At 43.3% G+C, this 21,049-nt stretch overlaps 1 protein-coding gene across 1 annotated transcript in view; it reads left to right on the top strand.

Moving 5' to 3' along the window:
* c2cd3 (C2 domain containing 3 centriole elongation regulator) overlaps positions 1 to 21,049 on the top strand; it is a 173,547-nt gene that overhangs the window by 28,747 nt on the left and 123,751 nt on the right. The window contains exons 7-12 of the mRNA XM_038817737.1: positions 541 to 693; positions 2,875 to 3,022; positions 8,916 to 9,097; positions 12,277 to 12,486; positions 15,386 to 15,501; positions 16,771 to 16,889. Of these exons, the coding sequence (XP_038673665.1) occupies positions 541 to 693; positions 2,875 to 3,022; positions 8,916 to 9,097; positions 12,277 to 12,486; positions 15,386 to 15,501; positions 16,771 to 16,889 (928 nt within the window). The remainder of the gene's footprint in view (positions 1 to 540; positions 694 to 2,874; positions 3,023 to 8,915; positions 9,098 to 12,276; positions 12,487 to 15,385; positions 15,502 to 16,770; positions 16,890 to 21,049) is intronic.

Consider the following 21,049-nt stretch of genomic DNA (forward strand, 5'->3'; position numbering starts at 1 on the left):
TGGGGTGATTTACTAAACAGTAACATTATCTTGGGGTTCAAGTGGCAGTTAATAACTGCCCAGCTTTGCTCTTGTGAACTATGATGCCACTTGAACCCCTTAATGAGATTACTTCTGTGTATCTTTCACTATTTGTTCATGATCAACTTTCTGCATTTGGGTTTAAAGAAAACCCTGACAGTGTAAATAATTTCAAAAGTATTTATTCCATTTCAGAACATCACATAAATATCAAAAAACAACATATTTGAAAAGACTGCAATTGTTTTTAACTCCAGTATGAAATTAGCCAGTTATTAAGAATCTGCCCCGGACAACAGTTTGATATGCTGAACATTTGTACTGATGGAACTGAGTTTATTACCTGTGAATTATCTGATCAGCTACACTTCCGTAGGTGAATGTTACACCACAGAATTGCATGGACATATTCTTCTAACTGTTAGTCACTCTACCGTATGATTACAAACTTTAGAAGTACATCATTTCATATTTGTAACTGTCTGTTAGCTACAATAATCTTTTTATTTTCCCGGTCAGAAAGCTCCCATCTCATTCTGGAAAACTACTTCATAATTTGCTGGAATCTGATACTTGCCCAACCAACGATTCTTTGCAGTTTTCTCCTGGGCACCTATTAAAAGAAGTTCATCCTAATACAGACGCCACAGCTATCAGGTTGCTCCTAGGGAGGTAAATATAGGGAGCGCTTTTCATTTTAATTTGCTTTGTACTTGTAACTTTCCATTGGTTTCCATCAGAAAGCCTGGTACTTTTATGCCGAGGGAATATTTAGATATAAAGCCCTGCTTGTTGGTCTGTTCGGTCTGCCATTGGTACTGAGCCCAAATTGAGATGAAATTCAGACACTGGATTTGGGATTTGATATTGATCAGAATCTGTGCTGTAAGAGTGGATTTAACTAATTTACCAAGATGTGGGGAGGAACTTAATGGGTCCGATGGAATAAAATTGGGAGATGGGGTGTGGCCGTTGTACATTAGAATGTGATGGTGGCATGCGCATTGCCTTCCCATGCCATGGAATTTGATTGACAGGGGCAGCATTCTAATCACCCCTCCCACTGAGGACAACAAAACCCTTCAGTGGCCAATTAAGTGCCATTAAAGGGACTCTTCCCTGCTGTTGTCACTTTATGGGTGGGCCCTCTGCCACAAGGAGAGACCACGCATTAAAATCTGGTGGCCTCTTTGCAGGGGTCAGTGGGAGGGAGGGGGTGGCTTTCCTGATCAGACACTCTGTACCTGAGACGGTGAGGTCCCTATAAACAAGGGCTTCCCCTGCCCTCACTCCCAGTAGTGCTGTTGGGACTGAAGAGCTCCTGGGCCTCTGATTGGCTAGCAGCTCTTAGAGGTGGGATCCCTCCTCTTGGAGTGATGGCAACCCCGACAACAACTCATTAGCTGCCTGGTTGCTCAGAATCTGGCCGAGGCTCTCCAAAATGGTTGAGTGGGATTATCACCTGCTTTTCTTTTTTAAAAATATTTTTAATCTCCTTTTTCACATTTTCTTCCAAATTTACACCCACCAACAATAAACAATAATCAGTAATGAATGCAATGTTAACCCCCATATCAATAACAACAATCCCATCCTCCCACCAAACCCCCCAAACATTAGCCCGCATGCTAACATAAATAAATAACAAAAAGGAATCAGGAATCACCCATAGTTACCATTAACACATACAGTCTTCTCTCCCCCCCCCACACACACACACAAACACACGCACAATGTTCAATGTAATCCAATTCACGAAAGTGCATAATGAATAACGCCCATGAGTTGTAGAACCCCTCCATCCTTCCCCTCAGTTCAAATTTGACCTTCTCCAAAGTCAAGAATTCCTGCAGGTCCCCCACCACGCCAGGGCACAGGGTGGAGAGGTTGTTCTCCATCCCAACAGGATCCGCCTTCAGGCGATCAACAAGGCGGAGGCTACAACAGCTGCGTCTGCACCTGTTTCCAACCCCGGCTGGTCCGACACCCCAAATATGGTTTCCCGGGGGCTAGGGTCCAGGTCCAGTTTCACATGCACCACTTTTTAGAGATTACCCTAAAAACCTTCCAGTAATTCTCCAGCTTTGGACAGGCCCAAAACATATGAACGTGGTCCCCCCCCCCCCCCAACCCCACCCTGCAACGATCACACACCTCTTCTACCCTGTCGGCTCATCCTCACCGTTGTGAGGTGTGCTCTATATACCACCTTCAGCTGTCAGCCCCAACCTCGCGCATGAGGTGGAGGCGTTCACCCTCCGGAGCACCTCACACCAGAACCCCTCCTCCATACCCTCTCCTAACTCTTCCTCCCACCTCCCACTTTTCCTTGATCCCTTCCAGCGGTGGCTTCTCCTCTCCCAAAATAGTTCCGTAAACCGCCTTCACTACCGCCTTCTCCAGTCCCCCTGTCGTCAGCATCTCCTCCAGCAATGTAGAATTGAGTCAGCATATTGAGTTAACAGTGTGGTGGAAGTATGCCCTCTACTGAGTATCCTCTTCATTTTTCAAGGCCGGGTTAGACATGTTCTTTGATCTACAAGGGAGTTGAGAGTTATGGGGCAGGTACAGAAATGGAGTTAAGACCACAATCAGATCAACTATGATCTTATTAATGATGGAGCAGGCTCAAGGGACCAAATGGCCTACTGCTTCTATTTCTCATGATGTTGTGCTTAAATATTTCTGAACAAGCTTTTTACTCGGTGTCCATTTTTTCCTCCTGCTATTTGCTTGATGCTTGTGGTTGGAATGTTTTCAACTTTAAAAGTTCTCCACAAAAAGCAGTTGTTGTATATTAATATGCACTGTACTGTATGACACCATTTTGATCTGCTCTCTTTTTGTCGACAGTACTGACTCTATCCCTCTACATTATTGGGATGGCATGGGTTCCCCTCCAGAGTCTCCATCTGCAGGAAGTAGTGTCTTAGATGAAAGTGAACTGAATGACCCTCATTATGATCAGAGCCTTTTGGAGCATCTCTTCTACAAGGATCCTGTGAGTCATGAGTCCTGAGATCCTCGGAATTACTGCACACTAACTGATGGTGGCATGTTATTATTTGACTGTGGTCAATAGTAACCATGAATAATATTATGTACCATAAAATGGTTTGAGATATTTAAAAATGGATGGTTTCTGTTTTTATGCTGCTGTCCATGTGCCACCCTCTTGGAGGGTGGAAAGCAGACTGAAGTGGAAGACTAAAAACTGAGGACTATGATACTATATGGAGGTCCTATGTATTTGAATGGAAGGGTTACTATGCACAAATTGTTATGGTTGCTGGCAAAAAAGGATTGCTGTTGAGAGCTTGTGTCCTCTGCAGGCAGCATTCTCTTAATTCGTTTCTCCAAAGTTAGTGGAGAAAAACTGGGGAAAGTAAGCAAGTGGTATAACAGAAATAACGTAATTCAGGTAAGTCGAATAGTTATCAGAACTATTGGTACTCCTAGTTTCATAGCATGGTTACAGCATGGAAAAAGGCTTTTCAGCCTGTCGTGCCCATGCAAACCCTCTGCAAGAGTAACTCAGCTAGTCCTAATCCTCGGCTCTTTCCTCTCCCTGTGCAAGCTTTTTCTCTTTTCCAATTCTGTGTTGAAACCCCTGATTACATCAGAACATTTCAGATCCTCACCAGTCACTGCATACGATCATCTAAAATCAGGGTTTTTAAAACTCGGGGTCACGACCCGGGGGTGGGTGTCGGGAGGGTCGCAGAACAATCTGTCGTGGCATTCCCGATCACCGAAGAAGTGCCCAATGGCTGCGATCGGCTTTTAAGAATGCTGGCATGACTGGCCTTTAAATACAAACAATGGAGTCTTCCCGCCAGAAGTGGTTGCATAGAGCAAGTCAGGAGCGCAGCACGTACCCTGTATGTCTGTGATTTGGGTGCAAAATCATGAAGGAAAGATTCCTCCATTTGTAGCTGCCAGCAAGCAAGCAACAGGACTGTGTGAAGAACTGAAGATAGGTCATTTTGTAATAAGGATGAGAGGGCCAGAGTCACAAACAGGCTAGGATCTAACGACTGAATCTGCTGGAGAGAGCTTCGCAGGAGAGTCCAGGGAAGGACAAAGCAGCGCTGGTGTGAGCAGTATGCAGAGCTCGAGGGCTTCTGGTGAACACCCAACAAAGAAAAAACTGAAGTCGGGTAAAAAAAAAAAGCCTAAAAATGATTTATTGAGGTGTGGCTTTTGTAATTGTGCCAATGAAAATCAGGATGCAAAACCCAAGTGTGCCACATGCAGGGAGGTACTGGTAAATGAAAGTTTAAAACCCTCAAAACTTCCCAGACATGGTGAGTACGAGGACAAATTTCTTGATTTTTTTTTCAAAGGCTGCAGCAAAAATTTAAATCGTCAGCTGAAGTCCTTAGTAGAAATGTAATATTGAATGACAAAGCAAGTAAGATTGTGAGGATCAAGCAGGTTCACCTGTTGCATTAAACGCAAGAAATAACGGTGAGCCACGAAGGTTGGTCTGTGTGTGTCGCGAAGATCGGCTGGCCTGAGTTGCGAAGGTCAACCAGTATTTGTCGTGAAGCTCGGGCAGCATGGGCCCCGAAGGTTAGCCAGTTGTTAGAAGTAGGTCCCGGGGGAAAAAATTTGCAAAACACTCTCTTAAATTGATGTCCACTCATTCTAAAATAAGCAACATACTGCAGGTACTGGAATCTGAAACAAGAACAGAGAATGCTGTTCCAGCTTCGCCAATCTATGCATATAACTGAAGTCCCTTATCTCTGGAACTAGTCTGATAAGTTTTTTTCTGCACCCTCTCTAAAACAGGTTCACATCCTTTCTTAAAAATGTGGTGAGCAGAATTGGACACAGCTCCTGTTCAGGCGGAACTGATGTCCTAGGGGGGCTATTTGCTAGAACGGTTGGGGAGTGTTTAAACTTATGTGGCAGGGGGATGGGAACCGATGCAGGAAGTCAGAAGGGATTAAAACAGGGACAGAAACAAAAGGCAGTAAGGGGGAAAGTGTAAGGCAGAGAAGCCACAGTCAAAAATCAAAAAGGGTGACAGTACAGTGACTGAGGGGAGCTCAGTGAATAGGCCCAGTAATACTAAAAGGAATAAAACGAGAAGTAAAAACATAAATGGAAAGCGATGTGGCAGGTTGTTACATGAAGATATGGGTTCAACGACAAGGAAAATTAGGAGAAAAGTTAAGAGGAAATATAACTTAGGAGAGGTTACTGATCGAGGTGTTAAGATTCAAAACAGACATATAAAAGCCAACATAAGTATACTTTACCTGAATGCTCGTAGTATTCGGAATAAGCTAAATGAGTTGATGGCGCAAATCACCGTGAATGACTATGATTTAATGGCCATTACTGAAACATGGTTAAATGATGGTCACGACTGGGAGTTAAATATCCAAGGGTATCAAACTATTCGGAAGGACAGAGTGGATGGTAAGGGAGGTGGTGTAGCTCTGTTATTTAAGCATGACATCCGGGCAATAGTCAGGGATGACATCGGTGCTATGGAGGATACGGTTGAATCCATTTAGGTGGAAATCCAGAATAGTAAGGCGAAAACGTCACTGATAGGAGTAGTCTATAGGCTACCAAATAGTAACGTTATGGTGGGGCAGGCAATAAATAAAGAAATAACTGATGCATGTAGAAATGGTACAGCAGTCATCATGGGGGATTTTAATCTACATGTCGATTGGTTTAACCAGGTCAATCAAGGCAGCCTTGAGGAGGAGTTTATAGAATGTATCCGTGATAGTTTCCTACAACAGTATGTAATGGAACCTAAGAAGGAACAAGCGGTCCTAGATCTGGTCCTGTGTAATGAGACAGGATTGATTAATGATCTCGTAGTTAGGGATCCTCTCGGAAGGAGCGATCACAATATGGTGGAATTTAAAATACAGATGGAGGGTGAGAAGGTAAAATCAAACACTAGTTTTTGGTGCTTAACAAAGGAGATTACAATGGGATGAGAGAAGAACTAGCTAAGGTAGACTGGGAGCAAAGACTTTATGGTGAAACAGTTGAGGAACAGTGGAGAACCATCCAAGCGATTTTTCACAGTACTCAGCAAAGGTTTATACCAACAAAAAGGAAGGACGGTAGAAAGAGGGAAAATCGACCGTGGATATCGAAGGAAATAAGGGAGACTATCAAATTGAAGGAAAAAGCATACAAAGTGGCAAAGATTAGTGGGAGACTAGAGGACTGGGAAATCTTTAGGGGGGCACAGAAAGCTACGAAAAAAGCTATAAAGAGTAAGATAGATTATGAGAGTAAACTTGCTCAGACTATAAAAACAGATAGCAAAAGTTTCTACAAATATATAAAACAAAAAAGAGTGGCTAAGGTAAATATTGGTCCTTTAGAGGATGAGAAGGGAGATTTAATAATGGGAGATGAGGAAATGGCTGAGGAACTGAACAGGTTTTTTGGGTTGGTCTTCACAGTGGAAGACACAAATAACATGCCAGTGACTGATGGAAATGAGGCTATGACAGGTGAGGACCTTGAGATGATTGTTATCACTAAGGAGGTAGTGATGGGCAAACTAATGGGCTAAAGTTAGACAAGTCTCCTGGCCCTGATGGAATGCATCCCAGAGTGCTAAAAGAGATGGCATGGGAAATTGCAAATGCACTAGTGATAATTTACCAAAATTCACTAGACTCTGGGGTGGTCCCGGCGGATTGGAAATTAGCAAACGTGACGCCACTGTTTAAAAAAGGAGGTAGGCAGAAAGCGGGTAATTATAGGCCAGTTAGCTTAACTTTGGTAGTAGGGAAGAAATAGCGAGGCATCTGGATGGAAATTGTCCCATTGGGGCAGACGCAGCATGGGTTCATAAAGGGCAGGTCGTGTCTAGCTAATTTAGTGGAATTTTTTGAGGACATTACCAGTGCAGTAGATAATGGGGAGCCAATGGACGTGGAATATCTGGATTTCCAGAAAGCCTTTGACAAGGTGCCACACAAAAGGTTGCTGCATAAGATAAAGATGCATGGCATTAAGGGTAAAGTAGTAGCATGGATAGAGGATTGGTTAATTAATAGAAAGCAAAGAGTGGGGATTAATGGGTGTTTTTCTGGTTGGCAATCGGTAGCTAATGGTGTCCCTCAGGGATCAGTGTTGGGTACATAGTTGTTCACAATTTACATAGATGATTTGGAGTTGGGGGCCAAGTGCAATGTGTCCAAGTTTGCAGACAACACTAAGATGAGTGGTAAAGCGAAAAGTGCAGAGGATACTGGAAGTCTGCAGAGGGATTTGGATAGGTTAAGTGAATGGGCTAGGGTCTGGCAGATGGAATACAATGTTGACAAATGTGAGGTTATCCATTTTGGTAGGAATAACAGCAAAAGGGATTATTATTTAAATGATAAAATATTAAAACATGCTGTTGTGCAGAGAGACCTGGGTGTGCTAGTGAATGAGTCACAAAAAGTTGGTTCACAGGTGCAACAGGTGATTTTAGAAGGCAAATGGAATTTTGTCCTTCATTGCTAGAGGGATGGAGTTTAAGACTAGGGAGGTTATGCTGCAATTATATAAGGTGTTAGTGAGGCCACACCTGGAGTATTTTGTTCAGTTTTGGTCTCCTTACCTGAGAAAAGATGTACTGGCGCTGAAGGGTGTGCAGAGGAGGTTCACTAGGTTAATCCCAGATCTTAAGGGGTTGGATTATGAGGCAGGTTGAGTAGACTGGGACTGTACTCGTTGGAATTTAGAAGGATGCGGGGGGATCTTATGGAAACAGATAAAATTATGAAGGAAATAGATAGGATAGATGCGAGCAGGTTGTTTCCACTGGCGGGTGAAAGCAGAACTAGGAGGCATAGCCTCAATATAAGGGGAAGTAGATTTCGGGCTGAGCTTGGGAGGAACTTCTTCACCTAAAGGGTTGTGAATCGATGTGATTCCTTGCCCAGTAAAGCAGTTGAGGTTCCTTCATTAAATGTTTTTAAGATAAAAATAAATAGTGTTTTTGAAGAATAAAGGGATTAAGGGTTATGGTGTTCGGGCCGGAAAGTGGAGCTGAGTCCACAGAAGATCAGCCATGATCTCATTGAATGGCGAAGCAGGCTCGAGAAGCCAGATGCCTACTCCTGCTCCTAGTTCTTATGTTCTTATGAAACACTGCTTTATAAACGCTCCTCATAACTTCCTTTTGCACTTTATGCCTCTGTAAAATCCAGGATCGCATGTTCCTTTTTAACTACTTTCTCAACCTGCCTTGTCACTTTCAACTGTTTGTGCACATATGCCCCCAGCACTCTGTTACCTGCACTCGGAGATGTTAGATGCATCTCCATATATGCTGCCAGTTGTAAATCAAATGTTTTCAGTTGGTCTTGGGAATAAGCTGGCATCAATATTTTGGCTGCTGAGAATGGATTTGGCGTGTAATAACAAACCTAATCGCGGTGTATGTATGGAGATGTTAGATGTTGATATGCGTTGTAATTGTGTAATTTTAATTGTGGAATGGAAATAGTGCAGTCATCAAAATTTTTAGGAGCCTGGTTGATCAACGGATATTTTTGATGTTCACTTCATTAATACTTCAAAGAATGTGAGCCATTTTGAGCTCATATGCAGCTATCTACAGCACAGTATGACATGCCCTAATGGACGCTACCACTAGTCCAAACCTAGCATTCCTGTTCTGATTTGTCTGAAAAAACTGAATAAACTTAATGCAGTATTAAACTATTTGTGAAAATGATCATGTTCCCAGTACTCTCAAAGTATCCCAGTCAGTTTTAAGTAAGTTTTGTACACTTGGAATAGCTGACTTTTGATGTCAGGTGATCAATGGGTACATTACTGCAATCTTGAATCAATTCTTCAAACATCTTAATTTGATTTCTTATCCATTATTTCTTTTTGTGCAGAAGTATGAAAGTAGTGGAAGTGATTTTACTAGTGATGATGAAGAGTTGGATATCTCAAAGAAAAAACTGAGACAACAATCCTGTCACAAAGCTGATATCCGTAACCAGCATGGATTGTCCCACCTTGAATCAGATTGCAGTATTATTGACTTGACTCAAAATGAGGCAGTAAAGACTAGCAGGTAAGACACTATTTTAAAGAATTTGAGCCGTTCTGAACCCGCATGCAGTAATCTGTAGCACACTCATGCCCTAATGTACGACAAAGAAAGGCCCAAACTCCTAAACTCAGCATTCCTGTTATCTGATTTGTCTAAAATACTAAAATAAAATTAATGTAGTAATAAAACGTTGGTGAAAATCATCACGTTCCCAGTATTCTCTCATTTACAAATTGGGTCAAAATCCTAGAACTCCCTCCCTAATCGCACCTTGGGGACTGCAGTGGTTCAAGAAAGTAGGTCACCATCCCCTTCTCCAGACAATTAGAGATTGACAATAAATGCTGGTCCACCCAACAATGTCTACATCCCATGAATTAATGAACAAGAAAGCAAAATATTTAATGACAGTAAACATAACATGTATGTATTCAGTGTACAGAAACTGGTTAGTTTAATAATAGATCACGGATCATAAAATTTACAGTGCAGTGCAGAAGGAGGCCATTCAGCCCATCAAGTCTGCATCTGCTTTGGAAAAAGCACCCTACTTAAGCCTACACCTCCACCCCATCCCCGTAATCCGTAACCCCAGCTAACCTTTTTTTGGACATGAAGGGCAATTTAGCATGGCCAATCCACCTAATCTGCACATCTTTGGACCGTGGGAGGAAACTGGAGCACCCGGAGGAAACCCATGCAGACATAGGGAGAATGTGCAGACTCCACCCAGGCAGTGACCCAAGCCGGGAATCGAATCTGGGACCCTGGAGATGTGAAGCAACAGTGCTAACCACTGTGATACCGTGCTGCCCAATAATGTGAAATGTAGTTGCTAGATTCTGGTTTTAATCAATGACCGGAACTGCTTTTGCTTAGATGGTTCTGTCAGCACTATGTTTAAAAAGAGTAGGTTCCTTTCTTATGTGATTGCCAATTTATCCTTGACATTCAACCATTCATTATTATTCATATTATTTTAAATTTAAAATTCATTCTCCTACCCATCTTCACTTAAAAGGGATGGGATAAATATTTGAAAATTAACTATATAGAAAATGGGTTAAAAAATCAGGAAATGGAATAAGGTAGATTGGTTTCATTGAAAAGCTAGATTTATCACAAACGTGACGTGCTGCAAGGTAACCACTAGTGCTGTCATTTCTATAGTTCTTAGAAATACTTTTGGAGTGGAGTGGGCGAGGGTAGTTCCCTCTGTTTGCAAGGAAGTGTTGGTTCTCTTGAATAACCTTTTTATTCTGAGCTAATGCATCAAAATTGTAAGTATCTAATGCCAGCTGATTAGGCTGGCCTAAAAGGCAGGCTTCCATGTCAGCAACTAGAGCAGCATCATATTCTATGCAAGGTTATATGTACAATGATCAGTTGCACATTATTGGAGCAGCACTGTGTGTAAGCTAAATCACAAATTATGGCAATGCAAAATACCCCACCTGATTTAGATTCAAAGCAAATACAGATTGAGAGAATTTTTGTAACTGCAATAGTGCTTCTTGGCTAACTTCAGATGTATCAATATTGGTCTTCCTTATATTGGTATTTGTATTTATATTGCACGACTTCTGTCATGTCAAATCCCGCAAGGCTGTGTATTTAGCCCCCTACTATACTCCCTGTACACACACGACTGTGTGGCAAAATTTGGTTCCAACTCCATCTACGAGTTTGCTGACAATACGACCATAGTGGGCCGGATCTCGAATAACGACGAGTCAGAATACAGGAGGGGGAAAGAGAACCTAGTGGAGTGGCACAGCGACAACAATCTCTCCCTCAATGCCAGCAAAACTAAAGAGCTGGTCATTGACTTCAGGAAGCAAAGTACTGTACACACCCCTGTCAGCATCAATGGGGCCGAGGTGGCGATGGTTAGCAGTTTCAAATTCCTAGGGGTGCACTTCTCCAAAAATCTGTCCTGGTCCACCCACGTCGACGCTGCCACCAAGAAAGCACAACAGCGCCTATACTTTCTCAGGAAACTGAGGACATTTGGCATGTCCACGTTAACTCTTACCAACTTTTACAGATGCACCATAGAAAGCATCCTATCTGGCTGCATCACAGCCTGGTATGGCAACTGCTTGGTCCAGGACCGCAAGAAACTTCAGAGAGTCGTGAACACCACCCCCCCAGTCCATCACATGAACCTGCCTCCCATCCATTGACTCCATCTACACCTCCCGCTGCCTGGGGTAAGCGGGAAGCATAATCAAAGACCCCTCCCACCCGGCTTACTCACTCTTCCAACTTCTTCCATCGGGCAGGAGATACACACATGAACAGACTCAAAAACAGCTTCTTCCCTGCTGTCACCAGACTCCTAAATGACCCTCTTATTGACTGACCTCATTAACACTACACCCTGTATGCTTCATCCGATGGCGGTGCTTATGCAGTTACACTGTATATCTTGTGTTGCCCTATCATGTATTTTCTTTTATTCTCTTTACTTCCCATGTACTTAATGATCTGTTGATCTGCTCGCAGAAAAATACTTTTCACTGTACCTCGGTACACGTGACAATAATCCAATCCAATCATGTCAGTCAGGTTATGGAAACCTGACCAGTACTATAGCTTCTCAGCATTTCTAATTTTACATTCTTTAATGCTACTGCATAGATGGTGAATTGTAATGGAAACTATCAGCGAGCTGACATATTATCTAAAGACCAAATTTAAAATTTTCTCTCTTTCCCCCCCCCCCCCCCCCCAAAAAAGAACAAAACAACATATTGCTGCTTTTTCATCCTCCTCAGAAGATGGTGAATGAGCTGACATGAATTGGAAATGCACTGAGAATGCTCAGGGGTAGGTTTGCTCGGTGCACACGTCTTCTCTTGTCTAAACCTATCACTATGTAACCCATTGGAACTGCACCGACTGGTCAATCTTCATCTGCAAGCCAGTGTTTATTTTGTGTCAGTTAGTACTGGGAATACTGGCTTTCCCATTCCTTCCTGAGGTTTTATTGTACACTCATGGCCACCTCAGTTGAAACTAGTTATCTCGCACACATGGGATTGTACCTGGTAACCTCTTGAATAATATGGCTCAGAATTGCATCATGCATTTATCCCTTGAGCCCACTAGTGCAATCTGCTCTTTGTAGAGATAAGAGTGGCTTCGCTTTTATGAGTTGCATGTGTTTAATAGTTTTAAATGTTTCTTATCTACAGCTCCTACCCTGTGCAAGAAGGTCCTCCACTAGCTGAGCAGAAGATGCAAGCTACCGAATTGAGTGTTGAAAGACTAACCCTGCTGGGTCGCATTTATCTGGCCAGAGTTATCATTGAAACATTAAAACTTCCTCCAGATAGCACACAAACTACCCCAAAACAAAAAGGCAATCGTGGAAAGCCACCTCGACCTGTTCCAGGAAGAAAATGGTAATTTCTGAAATGTCACAGCATGTGCAATTATTAAATTTGCCTCTAAAATGAAATATATATATACTTGTGGCTAGCTAGAATGTTATTGTCCTTGCAGTATCATATTGGCTCATTTGCTAGCACTTTTGCCTCAATCAACAGGTGTGGGTTCAAATCTCACTTCAATATATATTGTTGTTTTGGTATATAACTAAGTAAACACTGCATCGTCACAGTTGCAGTCTTTGGAGGGCATGGACGTTAGTGTGAAGGATGTGTTGCCAATCAAACAGACTGCTTTGTTCTGCAGAATGTTGAACTTCTAGAGTGTTGTTGCAGCTGTGCTCATCCGACAAATGTAGGGGATTCCTGACTTGTGTCTCCCAGGTAATGGAGAAGTCTGGAGGTAAGCCATGCAGCACAAAATGTCCAGGCTCTGATATGGTCCAGTAGACGTTGTATCTTTGTGGCTGGTTTAGTTAAGTTTCTGGTCAGTTATGTAACGGTCATGCTAATGTATGTCATGGGGAGACTTTTTCAAAGCTCACTCTTGTTGGACAGCGTCATTGTTTTTTGTCCAACAACCTGACAACCATTTTCGATGTTTCTATATAAATGCAAGTTCTTTATTTCATATCTTAGCATAAATTGGCCTTGTGTACCCCGTCAATGCTGTGTAAATGATTTAGATTCTTGCCTGACACACCTGAATTTTGTGTTTGTGTCTTATTGACATTTATGGATTGCTTTATCAGTCTCACTTGTGTTGTATGCTGGAGGGCTGAAGCAATGGCTGGGAATCTACTTGCGTTCTCCAAGTGATTGATTCTTTTGCTTGGTTATAGAAAGCTGGATGCCTGCATAAAGAAATTGCACATTGAAATGACTTGCTTACAAAGTCTCCCGTTTAAAACTGAGATGAGAAGTAATTTCTTCCCTAAGGGTGGTTAGTGCTTGGAATTCCCTTCCCCAGCAAGCAATGGAGGTTGAATAATTGATTATTCAAGGCTGAGTTACAGATTTTTGGTTGACATCGGAGTTGAGGGTTATGGCAGAGGCATGCAAGAAAGTGGACTTAATGCAATATTCAGATCAGCCATTATCTAATTGAATGGCAGAGCAGGCAAACTCCTACTGCTCGTTCTTATGGATAACGTGATCGCATGGGGGAAAGATGAGAAAATGTAATGCAGTTATTTTTGTTGAGCGATTATGTATCTTTTGGAGTGGATAAATTAACTGTAGCCTTCCCTGGTAAAATGTTTCTTCTGAAATGCAAGCATTATCATTAATGGCTGGGATCACTCTTGACAGTTAAGTTAGTTCAACCAATTATGGGAACATGACTCAATAACACAAATGCATATCACATTTAACATAATCAAATGTCCCAAAGCACTTTAGGAGCACTATTAAACAAAATTTGACAGCAAGCCACATAAGGAGATGGTCAGGTAATCAAAACCTTTGGTCAAAGAGAGATGTTTTAGAAACTGTCTTAAGGGGGAAAGCACAAGGTAGAATAACAAAGAGATGAAGGGAGGATATCACAAACCTTGGTCATGCATCAAATTGTGAATGCACAAGACGCCAGAATTAAACGAGTACAGGGCTGGTTAGCTAACAGAAGAGTGGCAAATGTAATTCAACCATGAAAAGTGTATGGTAATGCATTTTGTAGGACTAACAAAGCAGGGGAATATATATAATGAATGGACAGACCCAAGAAAGTGCAGAGGATCAAAGAGACCTTTGTGTGCAGATTTGCAGATCTCTCGACAGCAGGACAATAAGGTGGTTAAGAAGGCCTACAGGAACCTTGCCTTTATTAAACATGCGTTGAATATAAGAGCAGGGAGATTATGCTGGAGCTGTATAAAAGGCTGGTTATCCCCAGCTGGAGTACAGTGTATAGTTCTGGTCACCACACTATAGAAAGGATGATTGCACTGGAAAGGATGCAGAGGAGACTCACCAGGATATTTCCTGGGCTGGATCATTTCAGCTACCAAGAAAGACTGGATAGGCTGGGGTTGTTTGCCTGGAGCAGAGAAGGCTGAGGGGGGGATTTAATTGAAATGTTTAAATTATGAGGGACATAGGGTGGTTAAGAAGGTACTTTTCCCCTTAGTGGAGGGGTCAATGACCAGGGGGCATAGATTTGTGGTAACAGGCACTAGGTTTAGAGGAGATTTGAGGAAAACTTTTTTCACTCAGAAGGTGGTTAGAACTGGAACTCTCTGCTTGAAAGGGTGGTAGAGGCAGGAGCCCTCAACCTTTTAAGAAGTATTTAGCTGAGTACTTGACATGCCGTTGCACACAAGGCTATGGACCAAGTGCTGGAAATTGGATTAGAATAGTTAGGCACTTGATGGTCAGCGTGGACACAATGGGCCCCTTTCTGTACTGTAAGAATTCTATGACTATCTTGGAAGGCTGTAGGGCTGAAGGAGATCACAGAGATAGTAGAACAGTGAGGCCATGGAGGGATTTGAAAACCACTGAGAATTTTAAAATTAAGATATTGCTTGACCAGGAGCCAATGCAGGTCAACAAACACGAGTGATAGGAGAATAGGACTTGCTGCGTGTTAAAATACTGGCAACAGTTTTGGATGACCTCAAGTCTACAAGAGTAGAATGTGAGAGACTAGCCAGAGATGGTCAGAATGGTGGGGTCTAGAGGTAAGAAAGGCAAGTATGAGGGTTTCAGCAATAAATCTGCAGAAATTAATGTATTTCATATTTTGGAAGCCACTTGTATGTCTTTTGTTACTCTTAGTTTCTGGTGAATGGTGACTCCCAGGTATGTTGGTGGGAGATTCACTATTGATAATGCCAATTTATTGATTTAATTTGAAGAAAAGAAAACTTTGTGAAGAATTCCATTTCAATTTATTTATTTTTACTACCCTCAGCACTTACTTTGTTGAGTATCACTTTCCAGTGGCCACACCTTCAAGAGGTGCAGCTAGAGGTGTATCAATGGCCTCTGAAATTACAAGGGTAGCCTCCAGCAAAGTTACAAGTGAAGGTAAGGCATGGACAAAAATTTTGGTGGTGCTTTTCATTTAAAATGTTTTTTCTTTATTTGTTCATGAGAGGTGGGCATCGCAGGCTGTGCCAGCATTTATTGCCCATCCCTAATTGCCCTTGAGGGGCAGTTAAGAGTCAACCACATTGCTGGTTGGAGTCACATATAGACCAGACCAGGCAAGAACTGCAGCTTTCCATTAGTGCACCAGATGGGTTTTTACAACAAAGGTTTCATGGTCATCAGACTTTTAATTCCAGATTTTCATTGAATTCAATTTCACCATCTGCAGTGGTGGGATTTGAACCTGGGTCCCCAGAGCATTACTCTGGGTCTATGGTTTACTGGTCCAGTGACAATACTACTATGCCACCACCTCCCCCGCTAAGGAGTGTGTAACAACTCACCTGCCAAATCAACTAGCCCTGAAAATGGATGGTGCTGGAGCGTCGGGCCGATACTCAGCCGTTTCTGGCAATGACCCACCCGACCCGTCTTGAAACTCGGACCAAGAAATCTAACACGTGCGCGAGTCAAAGGGTGTCACAAGTTAAAAATGTGTAGTTAACATTGTTACAAGAATGTGATTTTGTCTTCAGGTAATTTTTGTGGTCTCACCTATATCAACTGAAGGCAGTTGTAGCGAATGATGGGCAGGAAATTATTCTGGCATCCTTCCCTACAAGAAAATATAAGCAACGATTGCTGCCGAGATTCCAATTTGCGTTGTTATCTTGAAGTAGACGAGGTCACATTTTCTACCTTGCTGGATAGGGAATATTATGAGACTTGGAGAAACCTAAGCTGTCATTTAAAAAAAAAATCTGTTGAAAAACATGATAAGTCGATGGTAAATGTCACAGTATATGGCTACTGCAGCCCTATTATGTTGATTTTAAGTGAAGTTTAATTTATCCATATTTCTTTCTGAATTCAGGCTCTTGAAAGAGCGTCTTCAGAGTAATGAGCTGAACTTTAAAAGTGCATTTCCTGAACTTAATGGAAGAAAAGAAGTAGTACAGTAGATCTCCTAACATTTTGCTCTTGTGAGCTTCGTGCTGGGTAGAACCAAGGAGTTCTTATCTTGGATGATGGAGGCAAAACTCAATGGTCACCTTGACAGTGGCCAAGAAGAAAAATATTGCTAAGATTGTCCTGAGCTAGGTAATAGTGGCAGGAGATAACAGTGGCTATTTAAAGGGGTAATGGTTCAATACTTGGGATCCTAATTACTTTAAAATTAAAATAATTGTTTTCTATTTTCTACAGCTGTTACGTTCCAGCAACGTTTTGTTTTTCCTATCTGTTTTAGCGGTTTAATGATAGAGCGATGGTGGAACTCCGATCTTCTGTTCAAAATTTACTCCAGGAAGAGTACACAAAAAAAGGTTAGAGTTTAACGACACTTCAAAGGACCTGCTAATGTAAATATTTATTTTTTGACCTGGTATTTCCTTAAAATTTTTATTAACTTGTCTTTTTAGGCCAAACTAATTTGAAATTTACCCTATAATCAATTATGATGAGAATAAGTGAAACTACCAACATTATTATAATGGGGTCATTCCGGGGACGGGGATGTGCAGGTGGCTCTCCTCCGGAACGCAATTTTAAAAAAAAAGGCACTTTTGGCCGAATTTAGCCGGAAAATTTGGACTCGTACAACTCCTAAAGAAAAAAAGGCGAGGAAGAGCAATATGCAGCAAGCAGTAGCTCAAGATGCAGCAGGGAAGCCAGAAGCGGTGGAAAAGGGCAGGAGCAACGAGCAAGCAAGTCGGCAGTCCCACGAGGTGAGGGGTCCCCTGAGAGAGGAGGGCCAATGTCTCTGACGCCCCCCTCCCCCAACTGGGGAGGGATGGAAGACATTCCTAACCAAGGAGCTGACCGCAATGAAGGAAGAGATCAAAGTGGCACTCAGGGTGGTGATGGCAAAGGCGCTGGAAAAGCATCGACTGACCAAAGCGACAGGATTGTCGGCCTGGAAGCAGAGATAAAAACGTTGGTGGCGACCCAAAGGAGCCTGAAGGGGAAGGTCGAGGACCAAGAAAACCGTCCAGGCAACAGAATATTCAAATAGTGGGCCTGTCGGAGAGGATAGAGGGCGGAGACCCGACTGACTACGTGGCCCAAATGCTGTACAACTTGATTGGAAGGGACAGCTTTCCAAAACCACTGGAGATTGACAAGGCCCACAGGTCACTCCAACCGAAAACCAGGCAGCAGCCTGCGGCAATAATCGCCATTTGCACAGGTATCCGGATTGGGAGAAGATCCTGCGTTGGTCTTGGAAGACCAAAGTGAGCAGTTGGGAAGGAAACAAAATAATGGTATATCCGGATATGGAATGGAAATGGAAATCGCTTATTGTCACGAGTTAGGCTTCAATGAAGTTACTGTGAAAAGCCCCCAGTCGCCACATTCCGGCACCTGTCCGGGAAGGCTGGTGCGGATATTTGGGTGGACCTAGCAAAGAGCAGGGTCACATTTAACCTCACGAAGTCGGCCCTGTGCAAGAACAATGTAAAATTCCTGATGTTATTCCCAGCCAGGCTCTGGGTGACATTGCAAAATAAAGAACACTATTTCACAGTCCGGCAGAGGTGGCTGAGTTTGTATGCGCGAAAGGCCTGGACAAACGGCAAACAATGCAGTGGTGAGGAAGACGCAGCGAGAAAATAAGTGATGGACATGGACAATTTTGCACAGAGTGGCACTGCCTAACTATGAGTAGGAGCACTAGCTCCTAGGAAGGAAGGGGCGAGGGCAGCAGAGTGCTGGTGAGGGAGAGACACAGGACAGCAACGGATCAGGCTTAGGAGGGAGAAAGATCATCCCCGGGAGGGGGGGCGCCACACTAGCGGGGGAAGCTACTGCTAGGAGGCTTCAAAGAGAGGGGTGCCGGGATGCATGGGAGGGAGCGCCTGGCCGGGGCAAACACAGGGATGGGGGGTATGGTAGGAGGATAAATAGGAAGGGGAGGTCACCGGGAAAGGGGGGGGGGGTCAGGGAAAACAGAAAGGGGGAGAATCGGGACCATGGGGACAAACATAATAAGGAAAGGTTCTAGACTGGCTTCAGTAGGTCAGGTTCGGGTTGATGAAACAAGATGGCACCGTAAGCAGCCACTTAGCAAAAGGCAAACCGGGACTTGCCCATGTGGCATGCGCACAGTCGCCGGCCATGTTGGATGCCCCTGGACAAGGGGAAACCCCAGAGCACAGGGGCCCAGCCTCATGGTGAGTACGGTGACCGCGGCCGTTTTAGATGGCTCCCGAACAAAGAGAAACCCCGGAGTGTAGGGGTGATTCCACCAGGTAAGTATAGTTGATCCTGCAGGAAGGGGGGAGGGGGAGACAGAAAACTCCGCGAGGACATCCATCTGGAATTTTAGGGGACTCAACAGCCCAGTGAAAAGATCCAAAGTCTTCACCCACCTAAACGAAATGAAAGCCGACATAGTCTTCCTGCAAGAGATGCACCTTAGAAAGAAGGACTGGCAAGGAAGGGCTGGGTGGGACAGATCTACCTTTCCTGCTACGGGGCAAGGGGGGTAGCCATTCTGCTAAGCAAAAGGACTGTGTTCACGGTGGCAAGGACGGTTACAGACCAAGGGGGACGGTAAGGTTAGCGGTGCCCTAGACGAGGCACCAGTAGTCCTGGTGAACATGTATGCGCCCAACTGGGACGACAGAGTTTGTTAAAAAGACCATAGCGGAAATCCCCGACATAGATGCGCATTGACTCATCATGAGGGGGGGGACTTTAATTGTGTACAGGACCCACTGATGGACAGATCATGGAGCAGATGGGGGCAGTGGACCCATGGCGGTTCCTGCACCCAGGTGAGAGGGAATTCTCGTTCTTCTCACCAGTACATAAGGTCTAATTTCTTTGTAGTGGGGAAATTGGTGCTTCCAGAAATAAGTGATCGTAATCTCCGACCATGCTCCACATTACATGGATGTGACATTATAGACAAGCCGCGCCCAATGCTCCTCCTGGAAGTTGGATACGACTCTCTCTTGACAGACGAGGTCTTCTGCCAGAAAACATCACAGGCTGAAGGCGAGTTACTAACAACTGGAATGGGGAAATCTCACCTTCCACGTTCTGGGAGGCACTGATGCTGATGATTATGGGAGAAATTATAGCCTACAAGGCACGTAAGCAGAGGAAGAGAGGGCAGCTAGGCAACAACTGATTGACTCCATCCTAGAGGCCAACAGAAGATACTCCAAGGCCCCAACCGTAGAGCTGCTGGCGGAGAGTAAAAAGCTACAAATGGACTTTAAGCTGCTATCCACCAGGAATGCAGTGAACCAACTCTGCCAGGCATGGGGGACCATTTATGAACAGAGAGAAGGCTAGCTGCCTGCTGGCTCACCAGCTGAGAAAGCAGGCAGCCACAAGGGAAATAGCGCAGGTGAAGGACAGCAGAGGCAGATTGGTAACAAAACCAAAAACTGTCAACTGAGTGTTCAAGGCCTTCTACTGGGGACTGTACATCTCTGAGTCCCCCGCTGGGGAATCTAGGATGAAACAGTTCCTCGATGGACTGGGCAGGCCAGCCGTAGGGGATGACAGACGGGGGGAACTGGAAACACCAATGGAACTGGGAGAGGTCATGGAGAGCATCAACTCCATGCAGGAAAGGCAGGCTAAAGAAAAAGGAGTGGGGTAGCACTGAAAATAAGGGATGAGATCAGTACTTGAGAGAGGATCTTTGATCAGAAGAACAACATCCTCTCACTGATGTACTAATCTCACCCTTGTTATCAAGGGGCAGCAAACATTGATAGGATTTGTTTATACACCACCAAACGGGAGTGATGACGTTGAGCATGGTATAAATCGGGAAAGAGGTACATGTAACAAGGGTAATACAGTTATCACGGTGACTTCAAACTACATATGCACTAGGTGACTTTAATGAGTATTAATGCTGTGGAGGATAATTCCTGGAACGTGTCCGAGCTGGTTTGCTAGGGAGCAGGTTTTTGAGGAATCATCAGGGGAATAAGCTAGTTTCGATATAGTATACAAAGTAAAGACTAAATTAATCTAATTGTAAAATAACCTTGAGGGAAGAGTGACCATAATACGATAAGAATGTTTCATTAAGTTTGAAAACTATGTAGTTCGACCTAAAACTAGGGTCTTAAACCTCAATAAAGGAAACTATTAAGATATGAGAGGTTTGTTAGCTGTCAAGGATGAAGAAATTATATCAAAAGGGATGATGGTAGCAGGCAATGGCTTGCACTTAAAAAAAAAATTAATACATGGTTTACAACAAATATACATTAATTTAAGACACAAAAGCCCAATGGGAAAAATGAGTCAAATGTGGCTAACAAAAAGGAAGGTAAAGATTGTATTAGATCAAAGGGAGAGACTCATAAAGTTGTCAAAAAGGAGCAAACCTGAGAGTTGGAAACAATTTCAAATTCAGCAAAGATGAACCAAGAAACTGATAAAGGGGGAATAGAATATACATTTAAACTATTAAGAAACAAAAATGGACTGTGAAGGCTTCTATAATTATGTA

This window comes from Scyliorhinus canicula, chromosome 14 (genome assembly GCF_902713615.1).
Source record: "Scyliorhinus canicula chromosome 14, sScyCan1.1, whole genome shotgun sequence".
In the NCBI taxonomy this organism is placed as follows: domain Eukaryota; kingdom Metazoa; phylum Chordata; class Chondrichthyes; order Carcharhiniformes; family Scyliorhinidae; genus Scyliorhinus; species Scyliorhinus canicula.